Genomic DNA, 25,791 nt, shown 5'->3' on the forward strand with positions numbered 1-25,791 from the left:
TCATGACAGTTTAAAATGGTTTCCCAAACCTAAATTTTGTCCTCAGCTAGGCAGTGTCCTCCTTTACTACAATGCACCCATTTTAATAAAACACACCCCCACCCCCCAGGGGCTTCGGGGGGAGGTGGGGGTTGGTCTGTGAACGTAGGTCTCATGCAGCCTGCCCATCTCTCAAAGCCGGGAGTGCCTCCGGGACCAGGTCCTGTCCCTGTGGGCTCTAGACAAGACAGGGCTTTGTCCTGCTTTTAGTAACCCCTGAGCGGCCCAGGAGTCCCTCTCTCCCACCCCCTTTCCGCAAAGACTCCGCCACCAGCCGGGCGGGCGGCGGGCTTGGAAGAGGACCAGGGGGCAGCGGGCGCCCGTTCCCCTGTCTCCAGACCCCGAGCGAGTCCCCACCGCGCCCGCTGCTCGCAGGGGGGGATCCCGGGTGGGCACAGCCCGGGCAGGGGCCGTGCGAGCTCCGCCGTACCCCTGGCACGACCCCCCGCCCCCGGCCCCGCCCGACAGTCCCGCGTCCGCAGCCTGCGCTGTCCCCGGGACCAGCCCCCCGCCCTGCCCGCAGCCAATGAGCAGGGAGGGAGCCCGCCCGGCGGCGCTATAAGAGCGGGGGCCGCGGCTCCGGCCGGACTCGCCTCCCCGGGACAAGGGTTACGGTGCGCTGGGACCATGTGCGGTGAGTGACGGGCTCGCCTGGCTCCCGGCTTCTCCCTCCCCTCCCCTCCCCTGGCGTGGGACCCCCCCGCCCCCCCAAGCGGAGCCGAGCCCCGAGGGAGTCCTCGCCCCCTTTGCAGGGAGCCGGCCCCCCGCCTTTCTTCCGAAGCCGGAAAACACGGGGGGGGGACGTCTCCTTCAATCCTGCCAGGCGCCCCGACGTTCACGGGAGCCCCCCACCCCCTGGCCTCAAGGCCCCCAGAAGGCGGAAAGCCCCTGAACCGGGGGGCCAAGGGGGCACCTCCTTTCCAGCCCGCACCCCAGCAAGGAGACTAGCGGATGCTTTTCTCTGCCCTCGGCACCTCCCCGTTCGCACCCAGCCTGGCACCGCCCCTTCTCCCTCCAGCTGAGCTGGGGCCAGAGGTGGCAGCACTCCCATGTGTTCGCCCCTCGGCCCCCAAAGCTTGCTGCTTTCATGGAGAATGCTACGGTGCGGGGGCAAGCTAGGTGAATGTTCCCCCCCCCCATCCGGAGACGGGGGATGGGGAGCCGGCTACAAGGTCCTTGGTGGCCACCCCAAATGGGAGTGAGAACAAAGCCTATCTGTAATCCTATTACAAACTATGTGTGTGTGGGGGGCTAATTGCATCTTCTCCTGGGAGACAGCAGGGGAGCAAGCAACTGCTGGGACAGGAGTGACTATTGTTAATTTGCAGGGTTGTTGCGTTGGTCCAGCAGACCAGGTGCGTGAGGGAATATCTGTTATTGGACCAGCTCCTGTTAGTGGACGAGACAAGCTTTGGCGGTCCACAGACCCAAAGAACAGGTTTCAGAGCAGCAGCCGTGTTAGTCTGTATTCGCAAAAAGAAAAGGAGCACTTGTGGCACCTTAGAGGCTAACCAATCTATTTATTTATAGACCCAAAGAAGAACCCTGTAGAGCTCAACAGCTTGTCTCTTTCACTGCCAGAAGCTGGTCTGAGAAAAGATATTTCCTCACCCACCCTGTCTTTTTTTATTTTTAATAGCATTAAAATTAGCCAGAACCCCTGCTGCAGTGTTACCAGGAGTTCTAATTATTTAAAAATACAGAAAATCCAGGCTTGATCCACAACTGTTCTCCCTGGGCTGCTTTATTTTTTAGAATTCTGCTCTTGATGCCTCTGTTTTGTGGGGATGGTAAACCATAGATCTGGGAGGGTGTAACTGGCTTTTAACCATTTGTGCGTGTCATAGGTAATGCTTCCCATCTTTAACTCCCTTTTGGAGCCAGTCTTATCTTTCTGTTTGTTTGTCCTCCCCCAAACTCCATCTTGCTGGCTTGCCCCCAAACATCTTTCATCACAACAGGCTTCAGGTGGTACACTTCAGTGGTTCTCTGTTTTTGGGTTACTGGGTGGCTCCACTATTAATCTTTGCTCTAGATCAGTGGTTTTTTCAGCCTTTGGCCTGCTAACTCTGGGGGTCTGCAGACCATGTCTAAGATTTACAAAGGGGTCTTCACCTCCATTTGAAATTTTTTAGGGGTCTGCAAATGAAAAGGTGAAAACCACTGCTCTAGGTCCAAATGTCTCCTCTTGACACTTGGCTGTGTCTTCCCTAGGGGAAAAAGTGTGTTCTTAACTTGAGTTAAAATTAGGGCTGTCAAGCGATTAAAAAAAATTAATCGCGATTAATTGTGCTGTTAAACAATAATAGAATACCATTATTTAAATATTTTTGATATCTAAATTTTCAAATATATTGATTTCAAATACAAGACAAAATACAAAGTGTACAGTGCTCACTTTATTTATTTTTGATTACAAATATTTGCACTGTAAAAAACAAAAGTATTTTTCAATTCACCTAATACAAGTACTGTAGTGCAATCTCTTTATCATGAAAGTTGAATTTAGAAATGTAGAATTATGTAAAAAAACCAAACAACCTGCATTCAAAAACAAAACAATGTAAAACTTTAGAGCCTAAGAGTCCACTCGTTCTACTTCAGCCAATCGCTCAGACAAACAAATTTGGTTACAATTTGCAGGAGATAATGCTGCCTGCTTCTTGTTTACAATATCACCTGAAAGTGAGAACAGGCGTTCGCATGGCACTGTTGTAGCAGGTATTGCAAGATATTTGAGCCAGATGTGGTAAAGATTCACATGTCCCTCCATGCTTCAACCACCGTTCTAGAGGATATGCGTCCATGCTGATGATGGGTTCTGCTCGATAACAGCCCATAGCAGTGTGGACCGACGCATGTTGATTTTTGTTATCTGAGTCAGTTGCCACCAGCAGGAGGCTGATTTTTCTTTTTTGGTGGTTTGGGTTCTATAGTTTCCACATCGGAGTGTTGCTCTGTTAAGAATTCAGAAAGCATGCTCCGCAGCTCATGCCTCTTTTGGAAGGCACTTCAGATTCTTAAACTTTGGGTCAAGTGCTGTAGCTATCCTTAAAAATCTCACATTGGTACCTTCTTTGCATTTTGTCAAATCTGTGAAAGTGTTCTTAAAACGAACATGTGCTGGCTCATCATCTGAGACTGCTATAACATGAAATGCAGGTAAAACAGAACATGAGACATACAGTTCTCCCCCAAGGAGTTCAGTCACAAATTTAATTACCACATTATTTTTTTAGCGGGCAACATCAGCATGGAAGCATGTCCTCTAGAATGCTGGCCAAAGCATGAAGGGGCATATGAATGTTTAGCATATCTGGCATGTAACTACCTTGCAATGCTGCCTACAAAAGTGCCATGTGAACACCTTTTCTCAGTTTCAGGTGACATGGTAAATAAGAAGAAGGCAGCAGAATCTCCCATAAATGTAAACAATCCGATGAAGTGAGCTGTAGCTCACGAAAGCTTATGCTCAAATAAATTGGTTAGTCTCTAAGGTGCCACAAGTACTCCTTTTCTTTTTGTGGATACAGACTAACACAGCTGCTATTCTGAAACTTGTTTGTCTTAGCGATTGACTAAACAAGAAGTAGGACTGAGTGGACTAGTAGGCTTGGAAGTTTTACGTTGTTGTGTTACATAACTGAACTCAAACAAAAATGTAGATTTTGTTTTTTTAAGTTTCTCTTTCATGATGAAGAGATTGCACTACAGTACTTGTAAGAGGTGAATTAAAAATACTATTGCGTTTATCATTTTTACAGTGCAAATATTTGTAATAAAAATAATATAAAGTGAGCAGTGTACACTTTGTATTCTGTGTTTTAATACAAATATATTTGAAAATGTAGGAAAAAAAATCCAAAATATTTAATAAATTTCAATAGGTATTCTATTGTTTAACAGTGTGATTAATTGCAATTAATTTTTTTTTAGTTAAATCGTGTGAGTAAACTGCAATTAATCGACAGCCCTAGTTAAAATCCTAGTGATAAGGCAGTTTGTAGTAGTTTTCACATGACTCAGTAGAGTTCTGCCATCGGCCTAAGCCGCTTCTCGGAGAGGTGGATAACTACATCAACAGAAAAACCTCTTCCATCAATGTAAGAAGTGTCAACTCCACAGAGCTACTGTGCTGTTGTAGCCATTGAATTAGCCAAGGCCATGTCTATGCTACAACAAACCTTTGCTTTCCTACTGAAAGCAAGGCCTTTAAGATGATAGCCAATCCAGCAGAGACTGTTGATTAGGCTGGCTTTGAATGTGACTAGATTCTATAAAAAGAACAGGAGTACTTGTGGCACCTTAGAGACTAATAAATTTATTATTGCATAAGCTTTCGTGGGCTACAGCCCACTTCATCGGATGCATAGAATGGAACATATACACGCATACAGAGGAGGTGGAAGTTGCCATACAAACTGTAAGAGGCTAATTAATTAAGATGAGCTATTATACATATACACACATACAGAGGAGGTGGAAGTTGCCATACAAACTGTAAGAGACTAATGATAATAGCTCATCTTAATTAATTAGCCTCTTACAGTTTGTATGGCAACTTCCACCTCCTCTGTATGTGTGTATATGTATATCTGTCTTATTATATGTTCCATTCTATGCATCTGATGAAGTGGGCTGTAGCCCACGGAAGCTTATGCTCTAATTTGTTAGTCTCTAAGCTGCCACAGGTACTCCTTAGTTTTTGTGGATACAGACTAACATGGCTGCTACTCTGAAACTAGATTCTATGATGCTTTAAAAAGTGATAGCAGACTGTCTACACTAGGGCTCTCAATGCTGCTAATGCAGTGCAGTTTAGCAACAGAGGGAATTTTTTTTTTAAAACTTTTTTTAATGTAGAGCGGCCCCTCAAAATTTGTGAGGAATTTGGTAAAGGTGAGGAGCCCATTGAGGGACAAGGAAAATTGTGCTACTTACCTGTATTTGTTTGAAACTTTAAAAAGGTTCTTGGTGTGAGATTTGGGCTCAAATTGAGTTTTACTGAGTCTCCCTTACTTTTATGCTCTGAATCAGAAATCAATGCTTTTTCTTTTTGAAAATGTCCAAGGAGATGTTCGAACATCTACTTACTTTTAAGTTGCTTTCATCAAAACCAACTTAAAAGGTACCTTAATTAAAACAAACAGCAAAGCAACCTAGGTGAGAGACAACCCTAGGTAAACAGACATGTCAGAAACATTCAACTGAGAGACTGGAAATGACTTAATCCAAAGGTATGCAGGCTTTATTGATTGAGGAAATAAGGGAGTTAATCCTGCTAACGCAGTTTAGTAAAACTTCTAATTTAGGGGTGGGGTAACTGACTCAGTATGAAATGGCAAGGGGAGTAACCAGTCACGTATAGTGAGAATGATGTGATTTAATTGCACTCCGCCTTCTGCCACCACCAGCATTTGTGGACCAGATGTCTTCAGTGATGTAAAAATTAAAAAAATGTTATAATGGAACTTCAGTCCCAAAATGCCATGGGAGAGGGGGGAAGAAGACAGGGAATCCTTGTTCTGGATGTGAGGCATCTGTAAAATGCCCAGGATAACATGTATGACCCCATTAACTGTCACGTACCCCTTAACACATACATGGCATGTTGAAGCTGTTCTGTGAAACCTGGACACTTTCAATATTCTCTCTACAGTCAGCAGATATTTTAATATTTTTAACAAGTATTAATAGTCCCTTAAGGTTTATTCTCTCCTCCAATGATTTAAATCTGGAAATATTCACTGTGGTACTTTCTTGTCTAATCTCTGATTTTGTGTATGTGTGGGGTGGGGTTAGATAGCACATACAAGCCAAAGGTTTGCAATGTTGGTTCCTTAAATTTAAGTACCTAAATTTATCTACATAGAAACCTAAGTACCCTTTTCAGGTGACTAATCTGGAAAATTTTGGCCAGAATTGGTGTTTACGTAAATGGCAATGTTGTTGCATGAAAATAAGGTATGAAGAGTAGTAGTAGGCATCTGTCAGTCTTGAGAGACCATGGGTAGGTGCCACTGAGAGGTAAAAAAATTTACTCAGTTTGTTTTTATGGCATCTGCAAACGTGGCTGAAGAGACACACTCAGGAGAGAGAGTCTCTGCCACATTTAAAAGTGATGTTTCGATCCTATGAGGATACAAAGTAAAAAGTGTTGACTCTTTTTTAAGCAGACTGGCTATTTTAAGTGTAAAATAAGCTCTAGTCCATCTAAAAGTGAATTTCACTTTCTTTTCTCAGAGCTAAGTTTCTGGCACCAACAACGCACTCGCTCCAACTATTGAACGTGGACTTTAATCTCTTGAGGTGGGGAAGTGCCTTTACTTTCGGTCAAATTCAAAGTATAGGTTGCTCCCAGCTTGGTGGAATCTTGCAATTACAAGCATTCTTGTGAAGTTTTTCAATAGAAAATTCTCAGAATCCTTTTAACACATGACATGCAGTCTGCCAGGGAAAGCCAGAACTGCAGACTCTTGATGGGGGTTTAAGGAGAGGCCTCAAGCAAGGATTAACTCTGCTCTTTCTTAAACTTCTGAGTGGTATTTTGGTGTTTTGTTTGTACAGAAGCTATTTTGCACTGGAATAGACAATCAGCTACAAGTAACTTGATCAAACCAGATAATTAGTCATTACTACAGTTTATAACTGGCTTCATCTTCTGTGTGATGCAGTTACAACATGGTATTGTGGTCAAAGGAACAATACTCTAGCAAAAGACAAAAGAATGACTTTGAACATTAGCAGTTGGATATAAAATATCCAATTCTATCTTGTACCCCAGATTTATATTCAAGGACAACACTTCATTTTTTTTTTTTTTTTTAAATTGTGCTAGTGAGGTGAGACCATCACTTTCAATGGCTTTACTGGATTTTTTTGGTATAATACTTAAGCTAAAATGCGTTAGCTTTTTTTATTACAAGTTCTGTTGGAAATTGCCTCTAGCTAACACTTTTTAATGGTTTTCAGAGGGATCAGTTTCACAAGTCTCCCTTATATCAAGTAAAAATATTTGTCAAACCTGTAATTTGGTTCAGCTTCCAGTGGATGCGAGCTTTTCAGAAAACACTGTACTAAAATGTTGGTTATTTCTAATTGCATGTTGCTCAACTCCTCTTTAAATCCAGCCAAAAGGATGATCTGTTCAGGGAAGAAAGTACACGAGTGAATAAATTGTGAAACACAAAGAAATACTGGAGAGGTTTGGTTTTGAGAATGAATTATTTCCCTATACCCAAAGAATTTGTAATATATTCCTTGGCAACCCAGGTGCAGCTATCACTTTCAGTGTAATGGCCTCTAGTGGCTTCTGAGCCTCTGAGTTGACATATGTAGAAACATAGCTAGAGTTCCCTAGAAACAAGGAGCCTTTAACAATTACAGCACACTGGTAGCATTGTAAAGGCAGTCCCAAAGGAAGCTTTTCCTGGAGCTCTGCATAGTCACGAAGACGCCACACTGAACATACATGCCTGAGGCGTCTTTAAATACGTTGTGAAATCTGGCATAGAAAGAAGGGTTGGAGCTGAAAAGGGAGGCATGTAACAATGTTTTGGAATGATATTAAGAAATCTGTATTTAAAAATTCTGCTCTTGAGGATGATGGCCTCAAGCAACTGGAAATGGGTGTCTGAAAAAGCTGTCCAAAAATCCTCAGTCTAAGGAGCCTTTATATGTAATAAACTGTAGACATTACTTCCAAGAAATCCATTTAAGAATAACACTTGCAATGTGTTCAGTTACATTTTTTTAAAAAGCATCTAATGTGTCAATGTTCTCTGCACATACTGCCACCCGGATATTAATATGATGGGCATATTAGAAATGCCTAGGCTAAACAGATCTATGCAGTGCTGTTGCTGCTGTGTTGGTCCCAGGATATTAGAGAGAAGATGGGTGAGGTAATATCTTTTATTGGACCAACTTCTGTTGGTGAGAGAGACTAAACAGAGGGATTTCTATTCTGTAGTGCAGAACTGTTCTACTGAGGATATGCTATTCTGGATCAGTCTAATGAGCACAATAGTTTATGTGAGATTAAAAAGCTATCAGGCTAATTATAATATCTGTGGTAGAAATTCTTTGAAATTGCTGGATTTACACGAACAATGAATTTGTCCCTAGATGTTCAACTATAATATCTTCACTACAACTTCCTTGCTTTTGGAGGACCACTAGGATATGTAAATTATGTTGTTGAGTTCTTAATTTCTTTAATTGATGGAGTGAAGGTATTGAAGGTATTAACAAATGCTTCTTGTATTCAAAATGTTAATTAGTCATTGCAGCTCTGTATTTGTTAATAAAAACAATACTTTCAAGTTCAACGGTCTCTTAATAGCTCAACTTTTACTCCTTTAGCTCTGTGATGTCACTTTCACTAGTTCTCTCGTCTGGATATGGTTTTCTGGACTAGACAGGAGCTAATTTATAATGTTAAAGGCATTTTTTAACAGCAAAACCTTCCAGGCTACCATTAGAACAAAAAATGGTCACAAGAATACATGTTTTGTCTTTTGCTTGCAGGTCTCCTTAAAAAAACAAACACCCCCCTCTGCCCTCCCACACACACACACACCAAAAACTGAATATAGTTGCATCCCCTAAAGTGATCAGCAGTTATCCTTCAGTCTCATTAGGGACATTATGCTATTACTCTGCTACACCCCAGCCTTCAGAAAATGACCTGACACATCAAGAATTCCTTCCTGTCTTAGTGGTGTCCCATTCCCCTGTTCTGCTTTCCCTCCCATTCAAGAAAAGAGATTCCAGCTTGTGCACTTTCTTCTCATTCTGTCTTTCTGTTTATGGAGCAGAGTGTTCAGTTCTTTTCTACAGCAGATTGCTCTCTGCACAAGATGACCTCATAGACTTTAAGGTCAGAAGGATCCATCATGATCATCTAATCTGACTTCCTGCATATCGCTCGCCACAGCACTTCACCCACCCACTCCTGTAATAGACCCATAACCTCTGGCTGAGTTACTGATATTCTCCAATCGTGATTTAAAGACTTCAAGTTACAGAGAATCCATCACTGACTCTAGTTTCAAGCAGCAAGTGACCCATACTGCACAGCTGCAGCTGAAGGTGAAAATCCCCTAGAGTGTCTGCCAATCTGACCTGCGGGAAAATTTCCTCCTGACCCCAAATATGGTGATCAGTTAGACCCTGAGCATGTCAAGACCTACCAGCCAGACACCTAGGAAAGAATTCAACGTAGTAACCCAGAGCCCTGAAGCATGTGGGATGACACATGGGACTAACGACTCTTCGTAGAGTCAGGGGTGATAAGCCAGTTATGTTGAAGGAGAAATTCGGGGGTATGTCCTTTTGTCCCCTCACTTTTTTGTCCTTCCTTTTCAATGTCTTTTCTTTCCTTTGTATTTGCTTCCCTAGTTTTCTCTTCTTTCTCCCTGCTAAAATGACCATTGAACACCATATAAAGTAGAAACTTTTCAAAAATAGATAACTACTCAAAGTACCTATCCTATTTAAGCATTTTGGGCCCTGACTTTGATTACCAGTGTCACCTTTTGTTGTACCTTAGTATTCAGATGTCTTAGTTATAGATATGAAGTTGATCACAATACTCTCACTTTCAGCTGCAATCATCATGAAGTGTTGGGAAGACTCTTTTCATCTTTTGATGTTCGCTGCTGCTCCTAATTGGATATGACTGTGAGGAGAATGAAAGGCTAAGCATTGCTTAGAACTGGTGCACTTGTTTAATGAACATGAACACTGTATTTGGTTTGCAGCATTTAAAATGGTTGGATAAATTTCTCTTCCCATTTTAAAGCCCACTGGGAATGACTGTACCAAATATAGACTTTATTGAGAAATGCATGGTTGGTTGGTTTGTTTGTTTAATCTTACCAATAAATAAATGTTTTGAATTCCATAAAGGATTTTAAATCAATTTCTGAAGGGATTCAAACTAAATATTTGCTTTCTGTTCTGTCTCCCTTCCTCTCTCCTTGTTTTACAGGAATCTTTGCTTATCTGAACTACAGAGTACCTCAGACTCGGAAGCAGATATTTGAGACTCTGATAAAAGGGCTACAGAGATTAGAATACAGAGGCTATGACTCTGCAGGTATCTAAATTTACTTGTTGTACATGTGAGCATTTGTAAACAGGATGATGCTAACGCTTACCTTTAAATTTAAGATAATATGGCTAATACTTTTAATCAAAACTCAGCATTTTGATTTGCACAGTATTCTCTCAAGCTAATTTTATACCATTGCCAGGAGAGGATCAAAATAATTTATCTTGACTATTAATCTCATCTTCAACTTTCCTTAGGACTTCAAGGGCTGAACACTTGATTTAATCAGGTGTTCACCTATAATTGAGGTGTAGATCATGTAATCAAAGCAAACAGGATAAGGGAACACTGTCTACACGCTATAGGGTTGGGTTTGGGGCTTTTTTTGGGTTGGGGTGGCATGTGTCTTGTTGCGGGGGGGGAATCAAGGAGGCTTATTAAAATGACATACAACTTTTTAATGTCACTAGGCAAAATCTAGCTGGGGGTCCTTACTTAGGCAAAAGTACTGTTGACTTCAGTGGGAATTTTGCCTGAATTGGGGATACAGGAATTGCCCTAATCTACAGGAGTCCAGTAATAGACTTCAAGAGTTTCTCTTTGGAGGCTAATTTTGAAGTAGAGCCATGCCTTTGCATGTGCATGTCAGTCTCATCTCAGGTTGGACATTTCTTATAGACTCAGACTTTAAGACTAGAGGGGAACATCATGATCATCTAGTTAAATTCATTTCTTAAGTAGCTGACACTTACAGATATGTCTTCTGAATTCTAGGTGTTGCCATTGATGGAAATAATAACGAAGATAAAGAAAGGTACATCAGACTAATCAAGAAAAGAGGAAAAGTGAAGGCACTAGATGAGGAGTTACACAGTAAGTTTAAAAATTCTTATGTTTGCTTTGTATATATTGCTGGTATGCAGATATCACCTTAGACCTCACTAGTGTAAAAACATTACTGCTGATCGCTGCATTGTATAACAGGCATTAGATTGGAGTGAGTGGTCTGTGATCAGCCACACTGGCTGTCACAAAGTAAATCCGTCTTCATGCTCCAAGTGTAAAGCAGCATTCTTCTTGTTAAAGTAAAGTTGATGGAGGCCTCAATCCACTCCATTTTTGGGTGACTACCATGCTCCTTGAAATATGAGCTTCCTCTTGCAAGCAGTCATATACTTAATGGACATTCTGCAGCAGGAATGGCAGAACATGGACTGTTGTACAACAGAAGCTCTTATTAGCACTAAAGCAACTGGTTGTCTTCACAGCATCAGTTTTATATAACACTTCTGTAACCCACACACCTCCTGGGTGTGGAGTTCTGTTCCATCTAGTGGCGTTGACACCACTGAGAGAGAGTTAGAGAGAGACACTGATTGCTCTAGCTAACAGCCAGTTGACCTTTAGCTCAGGCATTAGAGGCTCATGCACTAAGCTCCAGAGGTCCCTGGTTTGATCCCTCCTGCTGATGACCGGGTTCTGTCCGTGTTCCACTTCCATCTGTGAAAAGCAGAAGTCACATTTCAATATATCTGCATTGTATCTTATAGTAATGTGAACTTTTGGCTTCGTGCATAACTGTTAGAATTGGTTGAAAATGGTTCAGCATTAGCAAATAAAGGTTTTAATCACAATAACTTGAACCACCCAAAGTTTAGTGTCATGAAAGTAAATACTTAAGGTTTTTTTGCCATCTTCTAACTGCTTTTTAATCTACTGAAATCTAAAAACGTTGGGGGACCAAATTCTGTTAATCTTGCGGTTTGTGTGATTTTAAGATTCAGTTGAAAGCTGTTAGTGAACTGATTTCCCTCTCTATAGAACAAGATGGGATGGACTTAAAGGCAGATTTTGAAACACATTTTGGAATTGCTCACACTCGCTGGGCAACCCATGGAGTGCCCAATGCCGTGAATAGTCACCCTCAGAGATCAGATAAAAGGAATGGTAGGTATTCTCTGTACCAATCTGGAATCCTATTTGAATTTGAAATGTCACCAAAGACTTCAGAATACAGTGGATTACTGTAAAACTGATTTATGTGTGTAAATTTCAGATAGTCTGAACTCAGTTACCTTGTCAAACAGAAATTTCAATGAACAATTTTGTGGATTTTTCTGAATTACAAAGCAGTAATTGCTCAAATAAAACATCCCTGCATCTAATAGTCTTAAGTGAAATTTGTGTCATGCTTGAGAAACAAGTGCAATTAAATCACTAAGGGTATAAATTGTTCTACCAATAAATATTTGTGTGTATCAAAATTTTCAGTACAACTAGCCATCTACTCAGACATAATATAGAAATACATCTTATCGCGTCAAAGTCATTGTTGGTGTAATTGCATTTCGAAGGGATTAGATTGAGGATGAATTTAGCCTGTTGGGGGCTGTAAAATGCTTAGAAATTTTCGTAATGAAGTTTGAGCAGTCTATTATGCCTGAATCCTGATTGGCTAGAAATTCTAAGGGCAGATCTACACTTAAAACACTCCACAGGCACAGCTGCATTGCCCTAGCACTTCAGTGGAGATGCTACTACACGAGTGGGGAGAGCATCTTCCCTTAGCATAGTTAATCCACCTTTGCAAGAGGTGGTAGCTGTGTTGATGGGTCAAATGCTCAAAAGTACTCAGCCCCCAGCATACTAATCTCTGTTTAAAAACCTTGCTACTTATTATGGTGCCTAAATGGGAACTGAATTCTTTTGAAAATTTGGCTCATAATAGTTTTTATTTTTAAAGAAACTTGTTTATTTTTAAATCTTCCCTTACTGTCAGTCACCCCCAGGAGTGAAAATGGAGTTACCCTATTTGAAAACTTCTATCCAAACAATAAAACACCCAAGTTTCAAGTGTCCAGCTGCACTAACACATTCTTTGATTGAGACTACAGTATCCAAATGGCCTGTTGTCTCTTACAAATGTAATGATTTTTGGGTGGTGAATGTTTAATTGGTTTACAAGGGGTTTAATCATTGCTCAATCTGGCTAAATTGCATATATTCTATTTAACATAATTGTTAATATCTAACAAAACACTGTCCATAATAAACTAAAGTTAATAAAGATTACTGTTAATATTAATATCTAGTTGCAATATTTAATCTCCGAAATTGAGTGTGATCTCTTTAAAGAGGGCAACAGACTTCTTTTTGAAAAGATCACACTCTTCTCTTCCCTTTATAAACCAATCAAGCTGTTTCTCCCATTGGCTGGCTGGGAAGAGGGGGGGGAAGAGATTTACAGTTTCTATTCTGGGAAGTGCTCCAATACTACAGTGGTGGTGAGGGCTGTATAACTATCTTGATACTTAAGTCCTATAAGGTTGTATTTTAAAAAACAAAACTCCTAGGATTTTGTAGTTCACTCTATGGGTGCTGCGATAAATCTTGATCTTAAAGCTCTGGAAGTAACTAATGTATTTTGTGGCTTTAAGCTTCTGACTTTAATTCTGTGTGTGTGGAGTTTCACATTCTTTTTTTAATTTGAATCTTCCCTTCAGAGTTTGTTGTTATCCATAATGGAATCATCACAAACTATAAGGACCTGAGGAAATTTCTGGTAAGTTTATGACAACTTGAATAATTATAAAACTAGAAAATACAAGCAAACACATACACATGTCTCATGGCATCTGCATAATGTGAATTACAATGTGCATGCAGTATTTCATTTAACAATGTATTATAATGGCAGCTGCCTAATAAGGACACCCAGGAACAGATACAATGCAGTGCATTTCTGGCCCTTTACATGGCATGACTGGTATTGTCTGCAAACCTCTTCGCACATTGTTGCTCATGTTCTACCCTGCACTGTTACAGTTACTTAAAGTCTCTTATCTAAATATTCCTTTGAAAATAATGCTATTCTGTTTTGTTATATCCTTACACTTCGTTCAGTGATAAATATATACCAGCCCAATATGATCCTCTATTTGAAATATGTATCTTTCTGGTGAGACACACCAGTTAAAGGCACTTGTTGAGTTCCTGTCTGAGGAAGAAAACACTTACCTTGCTTTCAATATATAACATTGCAGGAGACCAAAGGCTATGAGTTTGAATCTGAAACTGACACTGAAACCATCCCAAAGCTGGTCAAATACATGTATGATAACAGAGAGACTGAAGATATCAGCTTTTCAGCCTTGGTAGAGAGAGTTATTCAACAACTGGTAAGTGTGGGAATTCCATCTTTCTGTGTGAAGGGGGACTGCTTATGGTGCTATTCAAATATTCTTCATGAATTTATTGAATCCACCACAGAATTAATTAAAAGATGCTGCAAATAACTTTTTTAAAACTTTTTTTAGTGTTTTTTTATAGAGCAAGAAATTAGATTAAAACATTGGAAGCTTGAAAAACTTGGTAAATCTCAAACTTCGTTAGCAGTATTTTAAAGCAGTAAGGGGCGTGTTGCTGCTTTTTGCTAGACTGCTTTATGTTTAAAACACAGAGCTAGTTAGGGGACTGGTGAATCCATCTGCATAGACTGCTTACCACTTCTGCAGATTTTGCTTTTGAGCAGTTCTGCACCCCGCCTATTTCATATTGTCCCTGTATGTGAGAGTCAGGAGATAGTCTTGGTAACATGGGGCAGGAATTTGCTCTTGCACAGTATGGTACTTTTCAACTTCAAAGCTCTCTAACAAACATTCTTATACAAGGCTGCTTCTGAGTGTGGTGTCTTGGAGCCCCATACTTGCACTTGACAGTAAGGAAACTAAGAAGTAGTAGGACCTGAACTTTGGCCTACAAACTTGGGAATCATCCCATGTACATCCTGTAATGCATAACAAATTTGTATTACATTTCTAAATATTACTGAAAATCTACGGCTGTCAGTTTTTATTGACTCTTAAAGTTGCTCATGAAGAGAATTGGCAGTCTTTTGTGTGTCTGGGTTGGGGTGGGAGGAGAGGGAGAGTTCTTTTTCTAATCTTTCTGGCAGTTTGTAGAGTGCATGTTTGTCTGCCTTGCATTTATTCCATTACTTCCTGGCTGACCCTTTCAAGGGGGCACTCTGACTTCAGGAAAAGACTCCAGATAACCTAATGAGCAAGACCCGAGAGGCTCCTCAGGAAGAGAAGGGGCCCAGATTAGTGGAGAATGTGACTCATTCATGTAACGTTTTGGGGGGATTTTCCCTTTTTTAATCATTTTGTTTGTATGGTTTCCAGGAAGGTGCTTTTGCATTGGTTTTCAAGAGCATCCATTACCCAGGTGAAGCTGTTGCCACCAGGTTAGCAAAAATCCATTTTTTAAAAACCCATTTTCTTCATTCGTGGTGGTCTGTAATATAAAGTCTCGATCAGTAAAATATGGGAACAATCACTTCTGTATTTAGCCATTTTATTTTCTAAGTAACTATAAGCATTCAACCAAATGCAATTTGAAAACGGAGTTAGAAAAAAATGAAATAAGGAAACTTGACTAATATTATGATGAAAATACTGCATCTGTACATAACATCCTGTATGTTCTTGAGCTGAGCTAGATAATGGCTGCAAACTGCAACTCAAATTCCCTCTGAACACTTCTTTAATTGACCATTAAATATAATTGATTTTAGAGATCTTGAACTATTTCTAAAACTACAGAATTCTAAAGGATTAAATTGTTTCATGAGCTTCATTTTGAAAGTCTGTGTTATAAAGGCAGCCTTGATTGTTGAGGTGGTAATTGTGTAAAACGTGAATTAGCATTTTGTAAACACAACTGAAAAGCCATCAGAACTTGACAAACCAGCCTTATTCTTGATGCATGTAACTCGGTTATTTTATAGGGAATTGATATATTGTATCAAGAGAGGAACTTACTAAGGCAGACACACCACATAGGAAGGGCTATAGGTGTCAAATTTCCTAGGTATGCTGTAGAACAGTGGTGGGCCACCTGCGGCCCGTGGGCCACCTGCGGCCCATCAGGGTAATCTGATTGCTGGCTGCGAGACATTTTGCTGATGTTGACCATCCGCAGGCATGGCCCCCCACAGCTCCCAGTGACTGCAGTTTACCATTCCTGGCCAATGGGAGCTGCGGGAAGCAAGGGGCCGCAGGGACGTGCTGTCCGCCGCTTCCCACAGATCCCATGGGCCAGGAACGGCGAACCACAGCCACTGGGAGCTGTGGGGGGCCATGCCTATGGACAGTCAATATCAGCAAAATGTCTTGCGGCCCGCAATCAGATTACCCTGTTGCCCATCACTGCTGTAGAGTGTCATTTGAAAAGCTCCGTTTACCTTCTGTATCCAAAGTGCTTTTAATGGGTATACTTGCTTTACTGTTTATAACAGACCCAAAAAGGAGAGAGGGCTTGTGCACTCTTCCTTCATTCTGAAGAAATACTGTGAATAGTATATTCATTCAAGCTGGCTAGAAGCCATTGAGCTAAAATGTTACACAAACACTGATCTCTAGCTCTAGTCCAAGAGACAAAACTCATGATAGTGTTTACAAACTCTGCTATTTCTGAGTGGAAAAGCACCTTTCAGGAAAAAGCAAAGGCAAGCAATTTACAAGATAGTAATTCATGTTTTACACAACTGTTACCTCACTTGTCTGACTGCTTTTTACAGTACAGCTATGTAGCCAACAGAAGCAGTGGCATTCCTTTTTGCTATAGGCATGGAGATGAAAAAACTAATGTAAAAGTCTCCTCTATGTTTTGGAACACACAAGCAAAATCTTATAACTGTGATGGCAAGCAGAATTTTCCATGCCAGTGTTTATCTGAATTCCTTATTTTAGTGTTCTCTGAAACTGGGTGTTTGCAGTAATATGTGGGGAATTTTAAAATTATGAGGAACTCGACGTCGTTGTTTTTAATTTGAGAACAGCTCTTTAAACCTTGTGGATCTGTATGCTGACTCTTTTTTTTTAATTGAAGTTTAAAAAAAATTGACTGGTTTAAAGCATATTCTAGTGACTTAATGTGGTGTATGATCCATCTGGCTCAAAAAAGTGATAGAATTTTGCCTTGCCTCCTATCATCACACAAGTCCATAGGCACAGTAATTAGGGTCCTGAGTTTGAGAGGAAGAAGGCAAAACAAATCCCTAGTTATACAGTGATTATTGGGTTTACACTTCTCTGCTTCTGAAATGAGACAGCAGTAACTTTGTATGTAGAAAAGAAGAGCTTTTTGAGTGTGTAGTATAAAGGGATCCGACTACTGCTCTAAAGATTCGCTCATATACATTTCTGTATGTGCTGTGGAGGAGAGCAGCCTAGATGATATACTGAGGGCAATCTCCCTTTCCAGCAGCGCTTGGCACTCAGCAGCTGCAGGAAGGAGGGTGGGGAGCAGGACCTGTAGGGCAGAGCAAGCCCTAGGCATGAGATACTGCACCAGCAGCAGCCATAGCTGCTGCACTGGCAGCTTGGGGATGTAACCATCTAAGGTTATAACATGCCTTCCCATAAGAGGGGTGGTTGTAGGTGGGGAAACTGGGTTACAGTTGAATCATTCCCAATATATCATGCCACAAGAGTGGGGTTGGAACATCTGCCTCCCTATGGAATAGGAAGGGGTGTGGCCTTTCAACTCTGCAGATGTCTATTTAATCAGTGAACCTACCCTGTATAAAGGATTTTCTAGCTAACTTGCTCATCCGTTGCATTCACAGGCGAGGGAGTCCTCTACTCATTGGAGTTCGCAGCAAATACAAGCTTTCCACTGAACAGATTCCTATCTTGTATAGGACATGTAAGTTATAACTATCTTATCTGTTTGTTTTTCAAGATACGTAACAAATACAGAGCAGGATTTTCTTTTAAACATAAATTAATTTTAAGTCACATTAAGTCCTTTAGAAGAGAAGAGGTTAACTTTAAAACAATCAACAGATGCTCAAAATGAGTTCCTAGCTGAAAATACCCAATTTTGTATTACTGTTTAATGTCCATTTGAGAGTGGGGTTACTTAAATGCAGTGTATCTCCTTGCTACCAGGTAGTCTGGACAAAATACATGGTCCTACATTACACAGAATATTCAATTCAAACTTCTAAGAAATGCAGGTTTCCTCTTAGAAATGGTGATCATTGCTTTTTTGTGATATCTTGAGTTGTGTAGTTCACAACCTATGTCAAACTGGTTGGGTTCTGCATTTCAGATTGGTCTATATGTTGGACTTGTCTGATTTTATTTAATCACTAGGCAACATTGAGAATGTGAAGAACATATGCAAGACCCAAATGAAAAGACTGGATAGTTCTACCTGCCTTCATGCTATTGGAGATAAAGCAGTAGAATTTTTCTTCGCTTCTGATGCAAGGTAATGAGCTCTTGTATTTTTTGGTTTGCCCTGTAGCAGTGACAGTCAGTTTTTGACACCTTATCTGTTGGTTCTCTGCTGCTCTTTTGTGATTTGGAGGTAGGCTGTTTTATCATGGAGATTTGGGAAGCCCAACTGGTAACTAGTCTACTTATTTGATAAGGATGGGAAAACTTGAACCATAGGTAGGAAAGAGTTTTTAATAGACCACCACCAGTTTTTGAGCTGTATGCTAGTGATGCTTGCCAATCTTTAGCCTTTCTGCCTCTGATGTAAAATATATCTAATGCAAGTAGTCACAGCAAGTTTAAGCCACAACTACCAGCAATGTATGTGTAGCTGGAATGGAGGGTAGCTTTGTTTTTTAATCATACTTCTGCTGCCCACTGAAACACTGTTCCAAATATAAATCTGTCTCTTCTCTGTTTGCCTGTCTTTCTGTAGTGCTATCATTGAACACACCAACAGAGTAATTTTCCTAGAAGATGATGACATTGCAGCAGTGGCTGATGGGAAACTTTCTATCCATCGGCTAAAACGTTCAGCTAGTGATGACCCCTCTCGAGCAATCCAGACTTTGCAGATGGAATTGCAGCAAATCATGAAAGGTAAGTTGGAACATCTACAAATATAGCCTATTCAAAGGTGGACAGTCTTCCTGATATTGGAGTGTGGGGGATTTATACCCCAAGAAAATTGCCATCTGATCATATAATGACTTTAAAGTCCTTCCTGGAAGCTGGCAATCCCAGGACATATGAACAAAGGGAGGATAGAGAGTGCATGGTACTACCTGCCCCTGTAGATGATGACATTAAATTTGTGCCCTTTGTAGGTTTTTGTGTGTTTAATGTGTTCAGTACTCATAAGCCTGGACTGATCTGACAAAGCTATAACACAACACATCAGAACTTTGATTACAAAAACTATTTCTGTTCACAACTTCCTCCAAAACACATTTATTAGATTGTCCTTTTAGGGAAAACTAATCCCGTTAAATGGAGCAAATGGCCTACTCTTCTTCCCTGCCCTATCCCTAAATCTCCATCCAGGCACAACTGGTGAGATGTTACATTAACGCTTTATCCAAACCAGCATGCTTCTACAGGTCATTCTAAAAGTTGACTCCATAATTGAAATAACAAAAACAACTGAAACCTTTGTGTTTGTCTAAACAGGTAACTTCAGTGCATTCATGCAGAAGGAAATCTTTGAACAACCAGAATCTGTTGTCAATACCATGAGAGGCAGGGTGAATTTTGAGACCAAATCAGGTAGCTTGGAATATTTAATTATTAAAGTTTTGTTGGCTTATAACAAACACTTTTAACACATTGGCTTAATAATAAAATCCCTTGCTGAAGTATACTTTTTTCTTTTTGTTGGGGGTGACTACAGTTCTGTTGGGTGGTCTGAAGGACCACTTGAAAGAAATCAGAAGATGCCGCCGACTGATCATTATTGGCTGTGGGACCAGCTATCATGCTGCAGTAGCTGTACGTTCAACCTGCTCTAAAATAGATGGAATACTTAACTTTGGTTTAGAGAACAGCTTTCTTTCTTAAGCCCTTGGTATGGGAGTCTGAAAATATATGTAGCTTTCCTTCACCTTTCCTCAACACCTAGTGTTAAACACGTTTGTTTTAACACAGATTTACTATGATCTACCATACCAGAAATTAAACTTTCTGCTCCTTGATGCTACTAATTGAAACTGATCAGTAATTACAGCTGCCCTATCTTCTATAACAGGAATAAATAAAACCTTTATCTTAATAAGTTTTGTAAATATACTCATCCTTGTCTCCCCCCTCCCACTCTTAAACTATGAAGTATTGATGTGCATGGCAGTATTAAAAAGTGTCTTGTGCTTACTGACTATAGACCCGACAAGTGTTGGAAGAGTTGACAGAGCTGCCTGTGATGGTGGAACTTGCTAGTGACTTCCTGGATAGAAACACACCTGTGTTCAGGGATGATGTGTCCTTTTTTATAAGTCAGTCAGGTGAGTTGCCTTGACTGTTCATCCCTATCTGAATGGAGGCATGTAGCAAAATATAAAAAATCCAATAAATAAAACTATTTCTGTCTGAATGTCTTAATTTGAAGTAAAACAAGGGAGGAGAATAATTAAAGGTACCAGAACTCTCTGTTGGATGCAAATCTTGCTTTTCAAATCAGTGGCATGAATCAAAAGTAGAAACAGCTTGTGAATAATGCTGAAATGAGGCTTCAGTGTAAATGTTTTCACTCATGTTTACAAACATTTTCTGTTGTGCACAACTGGATTCAATTGGTTAGAGCCTGAAGTAACCTTGACTATGACAGATTTAAAGTTTCCCAGTGCTCTTGCTGTTCTGTGTTTAAATTTAAATGTCAAACTGCTTGTTCTGTAGGTGAAACTGCAGATACGCTTATGGCCTTGCGGTATTGTAAGGATCGTCGGGCTCTAACAGTTGGCATTACAAACACCGTGGGAAGCTCAATATCCAGGGAGACTGACTGTGGTGTACATATCAATGCAGGCCCTGAAATAGGTGTGGCAAGCACAAAGGTAACTCTATTTACTGTGGCTTTTTATACCTTTCCTCTGTGAAATCCCGTCAAAATGTTAATATATCGGTAGTTAAGATTTAGGTTGCATTAGCAGTCAAGTCTAGTAACATTGTGTTTTTTTGTCTGTAGGCTTACACCAGCCAGTTCATCTCTCTTGTAATGTTTGGCCTCATGATGTCTGAAGACAGAATTTCTTTGCAGAGTAGGAGACAGGAGATCATCAGTGGGCTGCAAACATTACCCGGTATATTTGAAGTTCATACTTTTTTTACTATTCCAAGTATTAGAGCTCATTAGTGCACTGAGATTTTCCCTCATTCTGGAATACAATTCTTTGAAGTAAAGTGGTGATATTAACTTGATTTTAAGTAGTACATCTGTCTCTGTATAATCCTTCCTCCTGCTACCTGTCTTTTTAAAATCACATTACAACTTACAATGTTTCTCTTTCCTATGGCTTCATGAAAGGTATGCATAATAAGGAAAACTGATAGTTGTAAAACTCTGAAAACTGTGAAGCTGACTTATACTCAGAGCTGTCATATAAATGGACACCAAGTAAATAAATTGGAAAACCGAGAAATAACTTACTCTTAATGTAAATTGTAGTGAATGTTTTTTCGGATATAGGTTCCTTTTAAAGTAAATTTAGAGTATTTACTATTTTGTTTAAATCATTGCTGAAATAAATCAAGCTTATACAAAACAGGTTCCGGAGAGAATTATAAAAGTATATTTAAAAATACTAAATGGATCATGTGGAAACTAGATCAAATAGGAACTTTTAGAATCCAGTAGTCTCTGTCCAGCCTTCATAACTTTGTAGTTTTGTAAATAAGTTTTAAATTCATGTAATTGAGTCCACTGTTACTGCTTCATTGAAACAGATTGAAATACTGTCAAGCTAATAAACATGGAATAATGGCATTCATGCTACATTCTCTTGTTATATTATCTGATAGAGATGATTAAAGAAGTCTTGTCTTTGGATGAGAAAATACATGACTTGGCCCTTGAATTGTACAAACAGAGATCGCTCTTGGTTATGGGTCGTGGCTATAACTATGCAACTTGCCTGGAAGGAGCATTGGTGGGTATGCTTTTGAAAACGTAAGGTCCTATTTACATATATAATATAGCTTTCTTCTTTTTCCTGTAATTACATTTTTGGATTAGAATTAACTGTACCAGTTACTTCGGCGATCAACTTTTAATTCTTTCACTCCCCTTCCCATTGCTTTTTTGCTCCATCTGCAAATGTACTGTGTACTGGCAAATATAATGTGTAGCGATTTTTTAAAAATTCCAAAAACGTGTATGGCTAAGGAGAAAAAAATGTGTGAACCTTTTATGCTGCACCATCTTCGCAGTAAACCTCTCTCACTAGGACTATCAGATGATACAGTATGTCTGGTCAGAAATGATCACCATTCTCCAAAGACTTGACTGATTCTAAAATATAAACCTGAGAACTGTCTGTAACTCTGGCCATTTCTAACACATCTCAATCTGTGTTGCAAATTTCTTTGACTATACCTAGTCACTCCTACCCCATCTGGCTATTTTTTTGCCCCAGTCAAAGACTCCCATTGATTTCTGTCAGACATAACTCATGAAATGACTACACCACTTTTATAGAACTGAAATTAAGATAATTTTGCCAAAAATAAGATTGGGAATTAGTTTGTCTTAAGATGAAATAAATCCATTTCTGAAAAGAGCATGTTAGAATTAACCTGTTAGCTGCTTAAACATAGAAATAAGGTAACATTCACGTTTGTATCTGTTTTTGCCCTCTGAGGTTCTTACCTGTTTTGCCCTTAATGCTCTGACATTTGCTTTCTAGAAAATCAAGGAGATAACGTACATGCACTCCGAAGGTATCCTGGCGGGTGAATTAAAGCATGGACCACTGGCTCTTGTAGATAAACATATGCCTGTTATCATGGTAATTATGAAGGATCCCTGCTTCACCAAGTGCCAGAATGCACTGCAACAGGTCATCGCTCGACAGGTAAGCGGTCTAGTGAGCACTATCATATGGAGAGATGTTCTGCATGTTGAAATCTGATACTACTGATCACACTTCAGAAACAGAATGTGATGGTGGTTTTGTCTAATCATCAAATCAGATGCATTTGCCATCTGATTATAATATAACATTAAAAGTTGACACCAGTGGTGAAGAGTGACTTGTAAAAATGCAGTTGGAATAATAATAAAGCTATATATGGTGCTAAAGTTAAAATCTAGATTAAATTAAAAATACCACCATGTAAACAAGCACCTAGTTTCCTATAAAATAAACCTGCATTGACATTTTTTCTTTCTATATGTTTGAGTAATGCTTTCAAAATATACTATAGATATTTCAGAAACCAGCAACATACTCCCCCAAAAAGTTGTTGTATGTCACCACTCTTCATTATTACATTTTATTTATAGGGTCGCCCAATTATTCTGTCTTCTAGAGAAGACACTGAAAGTTCAAAATTTGCATACAAAACTATTGAGCTCCCACACACAGTTGACTGTCTCCAAGGAGTCTTGAGTGTTATTCCCCTACAGCTGCTTTCATTCCACCTGGCTGTTCTTCGAGGATATGATGTAAGTGTCTTCTATATTTGGCACTGCAGTTAGAGAAACGTGCTTGTGAACTTCCTCCAACCAGCCTACAGAGGGGAATACTTAATGTATTTTAACAAGGGAATAACTGTGCTCTAGCTAGTCAAGATAAGGGGTTTGTACTGAAATTCTAACTTAAGCTGCTTTTAACTGGAGTATAAAAAATCCATTTTTCTAGAGTGAAATTGAGCAAATGATTTGTCATTAGACAGAAATCTGCACTCTATTTTCAGGAAATACTTCCAGGTTAAGTGAAATTTATTCAAGGAGCATGTGTGATACACTTTCATAAAATTTACTAAGAATATGGACCTCTGAATGGTGACCATTCTTGGAGAGTCCGTTCCAATGCCTGTCTTAAATTTTATTATATGACAAGGTGTTTTACATAGCAGGGGTGGGCAAACTATGGGACAGATCTGGCCCCTCAGGGGTTTGGATCCGGCCTGCAGGACTGCCCCCTGTGGTGCCGCAGGCCCCGCACCGCTCTCAGAAGCGGCCAGCACCACGTCCCTGTGGTCCTGGGGTAGAGGGCTCAGTGCATTGGCCTTGTCTCCAGGCACCGCCCCCCACAGCTCCCATTGGCTGGGAACAGGGAACCATGGCCAATGGGAGCTTCGGGGAGGTACCTGGAGGCGTGGCAAGGGCAGTGTGTGAAGCCCTGTGCGTCCCGTCCCAGGGCTGTGCAGGGTCGTGGTACTGGCCGCTTCTCGGAGCAGAGCGGCACAGCGTGGGGCCAGCGCAGGCAGGCAGGGAGCCTGCCCTGGCCCTGGTGCACGCCACCGCCACCCCAGAGCCACTTTAGGTAAGTGGCGCTGGGTTGGTGCCCAAACCTCTCCTGCCCCCAACCACCTGCCCTGAGCCCCCTGCCTGCACTTCACTTCGCACCCATCCTGCATCCCAGCTCCCTGTCCTGAGCTCCCTCCCACAGTCTGCACCCCTCCTGCTCTCCTGCCCTGAGCCCCCCTCATACACCCTGCACCCCTCTTCTGCCCCAATCCCTTGCCCTGAGCCTGTTCCTGCACACTGCACGCACACACCACACTCCCTCCTGCACCCCCCAACCCCTTGCCCTGCATACAATTTCCCCACCCAGATGTGGCCCTTAGCCCAAAAAGTTTTCCCACCGCAGTATCATAGTAATCCATATATTCAAGGAGGGATGGATTATAAGGCAGCTTTTGACCTTTTTTGTGGATTTAAAATCTCAAACTTTTTGAATTAATATTCTTGTGAATTCTCTGGTGTTAGGGCAGATGGGCGGCAGAATTCATTGTTGCATGCATGTGTTCACACAAATTGAATTAATTCAACAAATGTAGAAGATTGCTTTAACTACCATATAATGAAAATCTGTTGTTCGTTCCAGGTGGACTTTCCAAGAAATCTGGCCAAATCTGTGACTGTGGAATAAACAACCCACAATAGTGTGGTGGGTTTTTTGTTTTTCCCCACAAAGTTCTAAATTTTACTCCTGTTTTTAATTGATAGTTACATAATGTTAAGTGGAATGATCCCCAAAACTTTCTAGTTAATGGTACTGTTTTTAACTTGTTTTTAATGCTGTTTTAAAAGCTTTTGATGTGCCTTGTACCCAAGTGCTTTTGCTTCTGGCAAATGTTCCTCTAAATCCTAAAAATTGCCGAAGAAGAGAAAAATAATTGTTTACACAGGTATAATGAATGAACTTTTTTACTACTGTGCAATATATATAATATATACAGCTCTGGTCAGAGTAACTGTGAATATTTTTGGCCAGCACTACTTAACTAGTTTTAAAGACTAAATATTTATAAGTACAATTGTATAGCTTTTTAAATTATTTTTTTTCGTATGTTGCTTATCTGTAGCATTGGTAATGCCCAGAATGTAAATTCTGGGCATGTAACATTTATTAATTTTGTGTACAGAGTCACTTCCTAAAATTTTTTCTTTGAACTGGAAATCTGTGGCCTTTGAGGGTTTCCCTTCCTCACCCTTCTTTTTTTCTCCTAGCTTTTCTGGACACTTTCCACTGCACCTAATATTTCTGTTAATCCTCTTTTTCCCCACCCCTCTGCTGTGGCTGAAAATTCCCAAAGAGACTCCTTAAGACTTCAGATTTATTCTACTAAAAGTTCACCTAAACCAGATCAACAGTTTGATTCATGTGCAGTCCCAACTTCATCTGCATGGAATGTACTGTGCAACAAAATAAGGGAACTGGATATTTTCAAGTGGGTTACAATGCTTCT

General features: G+C 40.4%; 1 protein-coding gene across 1 annotated transcript; it reads left to right on the forward strand.

Annotated features, from left to right (window-relative positions):
* The first annotated feature begins 600 nt into the window (after nt 1-600).
* GFPT2 (glutamine-fructose-6-phosphate transaminase 2) lies at nt 601-25,791 on the forward strand. Its single transcript, XM_074960356.1, has 19 exons — nt 601-673; nt 10,034-10,141; nt 10,871-10,969; nt 11,918-12,043; nt 13,600-13,658; nt 14,140-14,274; nt 15,280-15,341; nt 17,727-17,806; nt 18,259-18,376; nt 18,821-18,984; nt 19,555-19,650; nt 19,775-19,872; nt 20,261-20,381; nt 20,773-20,930; nt 21,062-21,176; nt 21,895-22,022; nt 22,779-22,946; nt 23,378-23,539; nt 24,927-25,791. The coding sequence occupies exons 1-19, from the start codon at nt 667-669 to the stop codon at nt 24,969-24,971; spliced, it is 2,049 nt and encodes a 682-aa protein (XP_074816457.1). The 5' UTR covers nt 601-666; the 3' UTR covers nt 24,972-25,791.

This window comes from Natator depressus, chromosome 8 (genome assembly GCF_965152275.1).
Source record: "Natator depressus isolate rNatDep1 chromosome 8, rNatDep2.hap1, whole genome shotgun sequence".
Taxonomy (NCBI): Eukaryota; Metazoa; Chordata; order Testudines; family Cheloniidae; genus Natator; species Natator depressus.

What these genes read in the sequence shown, in the direction of transcription:
- GFPT2 (XM_074960356.1), top strand. An exon ending in GAGATCAGATAAAAGGAATG is followed by an intron (nt 12,044 to 13,599) that starts GTAGGTATTCTC and finishes TCTTCCCTTCAG; the next exon opens with AGTTTGTTGTTATCCATAAT. An exon ending in CTTTTTTATAAGTCAGTCAG is followed by an intron (nt 20,382 to 20,772) that starts GTGAGTTGCCTT and finishes CTTGTTCTGTAG; the next exon opens with GTGAAACTGCAGATACGCTT.